Raw genomic sequence first — 12355 nt, 5'->3', positions numbered from 1 at the left:
CGGCAGAAATAATATTTTTTAAATGAGAAAACAACTCATGTCCAGTAGTGTGTCCTTTCAGTGGAATGAACTTCAAAAGATCTTCTTTAATCGTAAAATCACTAAAAACCATCCTGACGAACACGGCCATCTGGACAGTGTCAACGACATCTGTTGATTCATCCAGTTGAAGTGAAAAATAAACACAGTTATCTAAGTCAGTTCTTAACTGTAAAAAAATATCATTGCTCATTACTTCTACACGTCTCATCACTGTGTTAGCAGAAAGTTGCATAGATTTTATAGCTGAAACTATCTCGTCTTCATTTCTAAAGTTGGCAAATAACGAATCAGCAGCTTCTAAAAACTCCTGTTTTATCATTTCCCCGTTTTCATAAGGTTTCTTTTTTTGTGCAATTATCTGGGACACACGGTACGATGCTTCAGTTGCATCCTTATTTTTGGCGATCGTTCTTAAAAATATTGATTATTGTCCAATTAACTGCTTTCTTAACTGTTTCAGTTTCTCCTTTCTGACGGCAGAATGCAGTGGGAATGATTTTTCAAAATTAGAATCTACAGTTTTATGAGGTCTCTCAATATTACCTTTTTTAGCAACGGAGACCGAAATATTACATAACAAACACACATTTTTATCTTTAACTTCTGTAAAAAAGTATTGTTCTTCCCATTTCGAATGAAAGTGGTATTTCTTCACCTTCTTACAACTGCTTGCCATAATATTATTTTTGTTGTTCTCTACTAACCCAACCGCTGGACGTTGGTTACGCGTTCAGTTTTAAACTAAGCGCAATGTGCGCGCCTGCGTATTTATCCCGTTCAAAGCAATCCAGATCGTTCTCGAACACTAACGCGCTGGTCCGGCTGGTCGGTTCTAGCCGATTCTAGCTTGATGGCATCAGTGGCAGATCGCTCACCGCAACGTTGCCGCTGTTTATGTTTAATTTTATGACAATTAGATTTTTTTGTGGAATTTTCGGAAGCTTCTCTGATTTTTGCAGTTTGTATTTTTTAAATTAAAATCGTTGTGAGAGCTACCAGAATTGCCTCCGCAAGCTACCGGTAGCTCGCGATCGACAGGTTGGCGACCACTGCCTTAAGGGAAATGTCGTGGCATATCATTTTTTATTTTATCTTTTCAGCCATCTTTAACGTTTGTGATAATTCGCATAACCTACATATATTGAATATTCGGATAAGTCATAAAATGAACTTTTCAGTGGATCTTGTTAGGAAACAAAAAGATTACAAAAAAATGATGAATTACAGTAATACAGTTCACATATTTAGAAGTTTCGACTGTGGTAACCTAGAAGAGTATGAAGACTTTGTAAATAGTAAGGAAGCATTCAGCTTGACTTCAAAATTATTTTTGATTGGGCATATAATATTCTACATGCACCACCAGTTAGGGTTGCTTTGTTACGCTCTATCGTGTGAGGTTGACGGATGATATTCATGAACGTGATGGGTTTAGTTAATTTTGTATTAGTTATCACCCTTTCCTTTCTTCACATTTGTGACATCTATTCCTTGTACACTTCGGGATATTCGTCATTTCCGGTGATAGTTTCCTTTCTACAGCTCCATTGAGACATATTTTTTTGGAATACTTGTTACAGAGCGGTTAAATATAATCATGGTTCATTCAATTTAGCAGGTATTTATTTATTAGTATATATGAAGTTATGGTGGAAGTCATCTCTCTCAATTTATTTTTGAAAGTTGTGGAAACTTCTTTCTCCACTTCGAATTATTCTGCTACGAGCACGGTAGATGATGACTTAATCTCATTATTGAATCATGCCTGTATCCTTCAGATCGATTACAAAAATTTTCACTTCACTTTGTTCAATAAATTCCTTCATTATCAGCTTCTGGAACGCCTCTTTCCGTTTTTTTGATCTGCTATTATTTATTGTATATTCAGAAGACAAATATTATCTGATCTGGTTTCACATCACTCCTAGAAACTATTACATTGGCGCCGAAAATGACAATTTGAGCTGTATTGTTCTTCATTTCAGTTATTTTGGCATCTTTGACTGTTCTTGTATAATTTGTTTTTTTGTATTTTCTTTCTTATTCTTTTTTTTGGTTCCTTTTCCATGTTTTATAAGTGACATGTTTATTGATTGATAATCCTTATTCAAAAATATTAAATCTTTCCTTCCCACATTGCGATTAAAATAATCTGTTTTGTGATTGAATAAATGTTCCTCATCTGTTTTGTTTCAGATGACAATCACATGCATCGGTCGGTATCAGAACGAAATCGACATTCATCGCAAAAGGAGAAACGTGAAAAGTCACCAACAAATAAAAAACAACAGCAAATATCCATATGTAATCAACAGTGTAACAAGTTGGGTTACTTCCAGAGCACTCCTAACGTCGCCGCCCTAAAGAGCGGGACGTACACCCCTAAAAGAGACATATCGATGTACAATGCAACTTCGGAAAGTGAACTGTTAGATCGCGAGATACTGCCAATTTTCCAAAAACTACTCACCGAACGCAATAAAAGTCAACATAATATAGACTATTCATTTGGTAGATCGTGTCCAAATATATCTATAAAATGCGATATAGTTGAGTATTTGTAAGGTATTTTGGCACAATGTTCAAACAAAACTCATTTTTATCATGTATTTGTTTCCTCGCCTCCACCAACGGCTACACAAATGCTCTCTGATAATCTTGAATCAAAATGAAATAAATAAAATGAAAATGAACGAAATGCTATCAATTATTTTCATGTATCCTCGCATATGAAGATGGTCAAAGTTGATTTCAGTAAAAAATTGACCAGATGTTTTGTATATATATATATATATATATATATATATATATATATATATATATATATATACAGGGTCCTGCAACAGTGGCGCGGTGTTCCATATCTCTCATTTAAGAAAAACTATTGAACTTAGCCATAGGGAATACTTGATGAAATTTGTAGAGGTTTCGTTGGCGCTTCTTATGGATCAATAATATACAGGGTGTTCCATTTAATATAAGGAAGATTTTGCAAATTTTCATTTACAATATTTGGCAAGCGGTTTTTCATACCCTGTATATAACAGGTCGATTTCAGATATATCGTTTGAGAGAGTTACCAATGTAGAATATTCGACCAGAAAAAAATTTCAACTGGACTTGGCACCACTTTATAATTTCAAATATTCTGAGTGACGAATATTGGAAAAGAAAACCTGTCATGCTAGATATCTCGAAAACCATCAATATTTTCGAAGTGCAGATATATATAAAGTTTATTTTATTTTCTATGAAGAAACCGAAAAAGCGATAAAAATATAGGTTGCCATTTAAAAAGACACAGTTGGGATCCGCCCAGAAAAAATCGAACACCCTGTGTGACCGCCAATATTTTTATTTTGTCGAGCTCGAGCAATAAGGTAATATTATAGAAAATTAGATTCCTATCTGCTTCCTATATAGAGATATGGAACACCGCGCCACTGTTGCAGGACCCTGTATATATATATATATATATATATATATATATATATATATATATATATATATATATATATATATATATATATATATATATATATATGCAGGGTGTTTCAGAATTCGACGGACAAACTTATACCACGTCATTCCTCTTGTGAAATGATGAAAAATGAGGTAGAACATGTGTGTCCGGAAATGAGCCGTTTCAGAAATACAGGGCGTTGAAGTTGCAAAATAAAAAGACCCTTTTCGTCGTAGCTCCCGGACTAAAAGGAATAAATTAATGAAACTCAGCAAATCCATTACGAGCTAGAATGTGCTTCCTCCAGTGGTATGTTTGCTTCAGTATCAGTAGCCAGTGGCGTTCCAGCGGGGTAATAGCTTATATTTCCCCCCTTATTTTTTACGCCACTGACTTTATATCCACAACCGTCTTTTTTTTGAATTCCTTGATCAATTTTACGTAAAAACCAAATGAACATTCACTATGAAAAAACCAGTAGTTTTCGAGAAAAATTGAGTTGAACTGATAGGTGCATTCTCATATGGGAATATTAATAATCGAGTAAAATAATCGAAATTCCAAAACCGAAATTATTTGAACTCTTTCATCATTCTACCATTCATTGTGTGCTTGAAAAATTATTCACTTCGGCAACATATTGCGGATTTTCTATCATTTTACCAACTTTTTTTGCAGATATGTTGTGAGCCCGCAGACCTACTGAATGGCTTTACCTCGAGATTTATTTTTTGATAAAATGTTCCATCCAAACGATTTTCAAAGACAATTACGAATAGTTGGCAAAACTGAACTCAGAATGTTTTATCGAATTATCTTCTCTCACTGGGTAAAAATCCAAGTTTTATCGATTAACCAAAATACCATTACTTGTTTCAACCTTAGCCATCTACAATGTTTCCTGGGCATATCTATTATAGTTTTGTTAGATAACTGTACCGATATTCTCGAGTTCTTCAGCCACTGGTTGAATAGTTTCAGAATACATTCACGTGACTTATAACAATCTTTGATCCACCTAAGCAATGAGGATTACTTTATTCATTGACAACAATAAATTTGTTAGGGGGCTGTGGAAATGAAATGAAATTCGTATGACACTTCCAAGTTAACGTAGCTGTCAGAAAGTGTTTGATTGTGTATTTCGTATAATAAAAATGAATTTTACATTCGAAGAGTTAGCGGACATGCACCTTATTTATGGAAAATCGGGACGAAATGGAAGGTTGGCACAAAGAATGTATCGTGAAAATTTTCCTGGAAGAAATAGAATTCCTAATTGGAAAACGTTCGAAAACGTGGACAGAAGACTCAGGAAAACAGGAAGTTTTTTAATTACCAGAAGGAATGCAGGTATACAGATAACTGTAAGAAATTATATCACAGAAGAGGAGATATTGAACTATGCTGCTGAACATCCGTCTGAAAGTAGTAGATCTATAGCTAGAGTGCTGCATGTGTCTTCATCATCTGTTTGGAGGACTTTGCATGAACAGCAGTTATACCCATATCGACTGAGAAAAGTTCAGGCACTGAAACCAGAGGACTATCCAGATCGAATTGAATTTTCTCAATGGTTTTTAAGTATGTGGAGAAATAATCCGGAATTTATCAAGCAAGTGTTATACACTGATGAGGCAAAATTCACAAGGGAAGGTATTTTCAATTCTCGCAATAGCCATATTTGGGCCGAGGAAAATCCTTTTGCTATTCATCCTCATGGCCATCAAACAAAATTTTCATTGAATGTTTGGGCAGGAATAGTAGAAAACCGTTTAGTTGGTCCTTATCTTTCACCAGATAATTTGAATGGGGACAATTATAGCACTTTCTTGGGAGAAGTATTGCCTGAATTGTTAAAAGATGTTCCTCTGAATATCCGGAATGGAATGTGGTTTCAGCACGACGGTGCTTCTGTTCATTTTTCGTTATCTGCTAGAGAGTACCTAAATCGGAAATTCGGTTACAATTGGATTGGTCGAGGTGGACCCCACAAATGGCCTGCCAGATCACCAGATTTGAATCCTGTTGACTATTTTCTTTGGGGTCATATGAAGTCACTGGTTTATGAAACAGAACCAAGAAGCCAAGAAGAATTAGTCGCCCGCATTCAAGCTGCATCGATAACGATTGCCGAAAATTTAGAATCATTTGAAAAAGTGCGATTTTCTATGTTGCGCCGTTGCAGATCGTGTATAAGTGTTGATGGAAAAAATTTCGAACAATTACCCTATTGATTATTCATCAGATGTTCTCATTATTATTCAAAAGCACATTTGAATTTTCAATGTAAATTTCAAAAAGAAATTCGTGTTTATGACTCACTGTTCTAGAATTTCAACAGTATTGTTTCTTTTCACATTATCTAAAATATGTGTAGAGAAGGTATATTTTGAACATGATATTTCTACTCAAAGATGAATTATGAGTACCGACATCCAACTAAGAGTTATGTAATTAGCTGTAAATAGACAACTTCCATTTCTTCATTTATTTAAAAAACTTCATTAACTGACTAGAGTTAGCGAAGATCTTATCAGATGGTTATTCAAATGAATTGACTTCTTCCAAATACATTGTTTTTCGGCTTCATCTGTGAAAATTTGAAAACACTGTATACTTTGAGAATGTTTTTCATTTTCTTATTAATGAATATTCTTCAAGATATTTACGATTCTACAAAGAGAAGTGTGATTTCACGAATGGGAAAGACAGGACAATTGTGAACAAAAAATAATTTTCCCAAAATCCAGAATAATGGTGTTATTTTAGGATTATTGGAGCCTAACTCAGTCGAGATTCCGAATGATCGCAAATTTTATTTGGGGTCACTTTTTTTCAGATCACAAAGTCACTCGAAGATCTGAGAACAATGAAAACATTTCAACAATGAAATCTATTGACAAGCACGAAAATAAGCCTCAAGAGTTATGATTTGTCATTACAATATGCTAAACATAACAAAAATTGGTACGATGATAGAAAACCCACAATAATTACCATCACTTGCAAGCGCTAAATTAATGGTAAAATCATAAAAGAGTTCAAATAATTTTGGTTTTGGAATTTCGATTATTTTAATCTATTATTCCCATATAAGAATGCACGTATCAGTTCAACTCAATTTTTCTCGAAAACTACTGGTTTTTTCATAGTGAATGTTCATTTGGTTTTTACGTAAAATTGATCAAGGAATTCAAAAAAGAGACGGTTGTGGATATAAAGTCAGTGGCGTAAAAAATAAGGGGGAAATATAAGCTATTACCCCACTGGAACGCCACTGGCTACTGATACTGAAGCAAACATACCACTGGAGGAAGCACATTCTAGCTCGTAATCGATTTGCTGAGTTTCATTAATTTATTCCTTTTAGTCCGGGAGCTACGACGAAAAGGGTCTTTTTATTTTGCAACTTCAACGCCCTGTATTTCTGAAACGGCTCATTTCCGGACACACATGTCTCTTTAGTGGTATGATGTTATTAATCGGCCCATCAGAGGGGTAGATTTTTTCTGAAAATAAAAATTTTACATATCCTTTAAACCTTTGTCAGCCCCATGCTGTTGGTCAGCCCCATGTTGTTGGTCAGCCCATAGTTATACAAATCGCTATATGAAGAGCATCTTGGTCAGCCCTACAATGCCGCCACATCGAAGGGCTGACCAGGAACGCGATTCATTTCAGTGTATCATTGGATTTCATCGTGAGGGTATCAAGTGTTTTTAAAATCCTGGCAAATCCAGTTTTTCAGAGGTAAACTATGTGTTAGTTTACCGGAAAAAATATATTAGGAAAAGAAAAAGATGCAGTTACTATTGACTATTTATGTTTCATATAGTTTCTGTATTATGTATGATTGATTATTTGTTTATTTTGTGGTAATTCATGATCACTTTGATGAAATGAATAAAAACACTTTTGTCTAAGTACCACTAGTTGATTTTATGTATACGACCAGTTTCGGGTTTGACCCCGCATTATTAAGTATTTTTTCAATACTTCAAATCAAATCAAAAATCTTTATTTCCGTAGACCTAGGGACGGCATGGAAAAAGTCACATAACTCAGTACAATTACAATGAGGTCACAATCATAAAACAACATAATTATATGATATATTACATAACATTCTTTCCATAAAAGGGGTACAAAAATTAAAATTTAAAATTCCAAATCAGACTGAAAAAATTCATCAAGCGAATAAAATACCTTTTCACATAATACTTTCCGAACTTTTTGTTTATAGAGCTTTACACTAGTTATTTTTTAATGGATATTGGGAGCTTGTTGTACAGTTTTTTTGACATGATATGAGGTCCATTAGTCACCTTGGCTAACTTATGACTAGGAATTAAAATGTTATAGTTTTTTCTCAGGGTGAAGCCCGAAAGAAGACATGTATCATCTCTGTTCTAAAACTTGGAGCAATTTGATTCAACGTAGATTACGCAATTAAAAATATACATGCAAGTAACAGTTAATATATTCAACTTTGCAAATAGTGGTTTACAGGAATCGAGTTTTTTTTTTAAACAAATTGTTCTAATATTTTTCTTCTCAAAAATTAATAAGTCACTGATTCTATTGCAGTTGCCAAAACAAATAATACAGTAATTGAGGGCAGAGTAAATATATGCATAATAGTAACTTTTAAGAATTTCAATAGACACAAAATTACGCAGATTCCATATAACGAAACAATGTGTCGCTAATTTCTTCAGTATGAAATCAACATGATGATTCCAATTGAGTTGGGAATCAATAAAAACTCCTAAAAATTTTTTATAGTTTACCTGTTCAATATTTTTAATCTCAGACCTAACCAATACACTACAAACAGTTTCCTGAATTGTAAAGAAAATGGTGTTGGTTTCAAGATTATTTAGAATCAAGCCATTCTTAGAACAATAATTTTGCATGTTGAATACAGCATCATTTGCTCTTACTGACAATGTTTCACATTCCGAACCACTGACAGTAAAAGATGTGTCATCAGCAAATTGTATAGAGCACTGTGGATGATTAATTTTTGAAAGGTCATTAACAAATAAAATAAATAGTGTAGGCCCCAAAACACTACCTTGGGGCACACCTGTAACAACGTTTCGAAATTCAGAGAAAAATGACCCAGTCTGAAGCCTAACTTTAACAACCTGTGTACGACCAGTTGAATAGGCTTCAATCCATTTCAGACTTGGACCACGAACGCCCATGCCAAACAGTTCATCAAGAAGAAGACCATGATGACTGATATCAAACGCTCGTGTCAAGTCGAAAAGAACACTAAGTGATTTTTCATCGTTGTCGAAGTTTAATAATACATGATAATGTAGAGAAAGGATGGCACCCTGGGTTGACAAGCCCACTTGAAACCCATATTGGTTGTCAGATACGATATTGTATTTATTTAAAAAGGACACAAGTTTTGATATGATTCTTCAAATATTTTCGAAAATGGAGATAGTGAAGCAATACCTCTTTAGTTCGACATTACATGCTTATCGCTTTTTTTAATAGACTGGGATGACCATTGCTTGCTTGAGTCGGGATGGAAAAATACCTTCAGAGAAAGATAAATTGATTAGATAAATCAGAGGTTCCATTATTTTCAAAGCAGCCTTCATCAAAACATTGCCTGGCAATTCATCAACCCCACTGGAATTTTTCGAACATGCGAATTTAATTATTTCCACGAGTTCAGTTTCATCTATTGGATAGAGGAAAAGACTCTCAGTTTTTACACAACGATTTTCAATGCCACCAGGTGCAGTATTTTTTACTAATGACTCCACTGAATCGACAAAATAACTACTAAATGCTTGAGATGTACCGGGACCATCGTCAACAAGTACACCATCGCCAATGTCTTAGATGAATCGTTTATAATAGTATTTTTCCTGATGATAGACCAAGCAGCTTCAGATTTATGTTGAGCCTTGAGGAATTGATTATTAAAGTATTGACTTTTTGAGAGCACAATTTTTTGTCTATGATTTTTTGGGAGTTGCTTATATTGACCCAATAAATGTACATTGGTTTGGCTCTTGTTCAAATTATAAATATCTCTGAGTAATATACCTTCTTCAACGATATCCTTAGTAATCCATGGTTTGTGTCTACTTGAATTTTGATTTTGTTTAATATTTTGAAACTGTTTAGGAAAGGATATATCAAAAGCTTGAAGAAAAACATCATGAAAATGGGAAAATTCAGTATCGAAGTCAAATTCAGTGAAGTATAGAAAATTGCACTTTTCATCCGATAATGAATTTATGAAATGGAGGATATTATGATCATCAAAATTTCTCTTCAAAAAATAATGGTATATATCAGCGGCGACGAAATTTATAGGTAAGGTAATACTTGGTAATGGGGTCAAACTCGAAAACGGTCATATAAATAAAATCAAATATAGGTGATTAGAAAAAAGTGTTTTTATTCATTTCATTAAAGTTTCAGTATTCCTACGAAATCTGCAATTGTTAGACACGCGTTAACTATTTTGGCGCGAAACTCTTTGAGAACCGTTACGATCTTTGCAATGGTCCGAATGCTATTTTGTTAATTGGCTTGCCAATATTTTGGTATACTTAGAGAATAATTAGAGAATATATAGGTATATGACAATTACAAATAAATATCATAGAATCTACATAATTTTAAGTAATTCACTATTTTCCAATTCCTAACTCAAATGAAATATTATTTTCCTGTGTTTTCATTTAGTTCGAATGGATATTCTAAATTTGGTATATCGATTTGATGTGAATGTGTGTAGAAAGTAGCAAGTATTAGAATAAATTTGATACTTCACGGAAGCTCATCAATTTTTTTTTATCAAATAGACGTTACAGTTTGTTCAGGACTGTTGTATTAAATATTCATTATGCATGTATTTCTTCAAGCATTACGATATCCATTTATCACTAGTGAATAATGAAATCATTACAGAAAAGCAAGTAGGCAAGTTCGTTGAATATGTCAATTCCATCCACCCGTCAATAAAAATTACCACTGAGAGGAAGGTAAATAATTCATTAAATTACCTTGACTCAACCATTACAAAAAATAACAATGAACATGAATTTGCAATTTTCCACAAACCATCTTACACGGACATTATCATACATAATTCCTCTACACACTCTTACCAGCATAAAGTTGCTGCATTCAATAATATTCTTCATAGACTATTGAATAATTTCCAGCATTGTAGGGCTGACCAAGATGCTCTTCATATAGCGATTTGTATAACTATGGGCTGACCAACAGCATGAGGCTGACAAAGGTTTAAAGGATATGTAAAATTTTTATTTTCAGAAAAAATCTACCCCTCTGATGGGCCTATTAATAAAATCATACCACTGAAGAGTATTCCGAAAAGTATATACCTAAATAAATTCGGGAAGTGCTGGGTGGACCAACGCCCCATATATATATATATATATATATATATATATATATATATATATATATATATATACATATATATATTTGTTCATTGCATATTGGTGAGCCCGGTATATGAACGGGGCGTTGGTCCACCCAGCACTTCCCGAATATATTTAGGTATATACTTTTCGGAATACTCTTCAGTGGTATGATTTTATTAATAGGCCCATCAGAGGGGTAGATTTTTTCTGGAAATAAAAATTTTACATATCCTTTAAACCTTTGTCAGCCCCATGCTGTTGGTCAGCCCATAGTTATACAAATCGCTATATGAAGAGCATCTTGGTCAGCCCTACAATGCTGCCACATCGAAGGGCTGACCAGGAACGCGATCCATTTCAGTGTATCATTGGATTTCATCGTGAGGGTATCAAGTGTTTTTAAAATCCTGGCGAATCCAGTTTTTCAGAGGTAAACTATGTGTTAGTTTACCGGAAAAAATTTATTAGGAAAAGAAAAAGATGCCGTTACTATTGACTATTTATGTTTCATATAGTTTCTGTATTATGTATGATTGATTACTTGTTTATTTTGTGGTAATTCATGATCACTTTAATGAAATGAATAAAAACACTTTTGTCTAAGTACCACTAGTTGATTTTATGTATACGACCAGTTTCGGGTTTGACCCCGCATTATTAAGTATTTTTTCAATACTTCAAATCAAATCAAAAATCTTTATTTCCGTAGACCTAGGGACGGCATGGAAAAAGTCATAACTCAGTACAATTACAATGAGGTCACAATCATAAAACAACATAATTATATGATATATTACATAACATTCAGACCATAAAAGGGGTACAAAGATTAAAATTTAAAATTCCAAATCAGACTGAAAAAATTCATCAAGCGAATAAAATTTCTTTTCACATAATACTTTCCGAACTTTTTGTTTAGAGAGCTTTACACTAGTTATTTTTTAATGGATATTGGGAGCTTGTTGTACAGTTTTTTGACATGATATGAGGTCCATTAGTCACCTTGGCTTACTTATGACTAGGAATTAAAATGTTATAGTTTTTTCTCAGGGTGAAGCCCGAAAGAAGACATGTATCATCTCTGTTCTAAAACTTGGAGCAATTTGATTTAACGTAGATTACGCAATTAAAAATATACATGCAAGTAACAGTTAATATATTCAACTTTGTAAATAGTGGTTTACAGGAATCGAGTTTTTTTTTAAAACAAATTGTTCTAATATTTTTTTTCTGGAAAATTAATAAGACACTGATTCTATTGCAGTTGCCAAAACAAATAATACAGTAATTGAGGGCAGAGTAAATATATGCATAATAGTAACTTTTAAGAATTTCAATAGACACAAAATAACGCAGATTCCATATAACGAAACAATGTGTCGCTAATTTCTTCAGTATGAAATCAACATGATGATTC

The 12355-nt window shown here is 33.5% G+C and overlaps 1 protein-coding gene across 4 annotated transcripts in view; it reads left to right on the top strand.

Annotated features, from left to right (window-relative positions):
• GABA-B-R2 (gamma-aminobutyric acid type B receptor subunit 2) overlaps positions 1 to 2752 on the top strand; it is a 374454-nt gene extending 371702 nt beyond the window's left edge. For 2 of the 4 annotated variants that reach the window (XM_074170500.1, XM_074170499.1), the window contains one exon: positions 2239 to 2751. In XM_074170500.1, the coding sequence (XP_074026601.1) occupies positions 2239 to 2606 (368 nt within the window). In that variant the 3' untranslated portion in view covers positions 2607 to 2751. Of the gene's footprint in view, positions 1 to 2238 lie in introns of all 4 variants that reach the window. The other 2 variants (XM_074170501.1, XM_074170502.1) reach the window with 2 other exon arrangements.
• Positions 2753 to 12355: the final 9603 nt, after the last annotated feature.

Source organism: Leptinotarsa decemlineata, unplaced genomic scaffold (genome assembly GCF_025532065.1).
Source record: "Leptinotarsa decemlineata unplaced genomic scaffold, Ldec_3_MD MMD2_P_RNA_scaffold_9, whole genome shotgun sequence".
NCBI classification, from domain to species: Eukaryota; Metazoa; Arthropoda; class Insecta; order Coleoptera; family Chrysomelidae; genus Leptinotarsa; species Leptinotarsa decemlineata.
The sequence above is the reverse complement of the archived record's forward strand: the minus strand, read 5'-3'. Positions and strand labels throughout refer to the sequence as shown.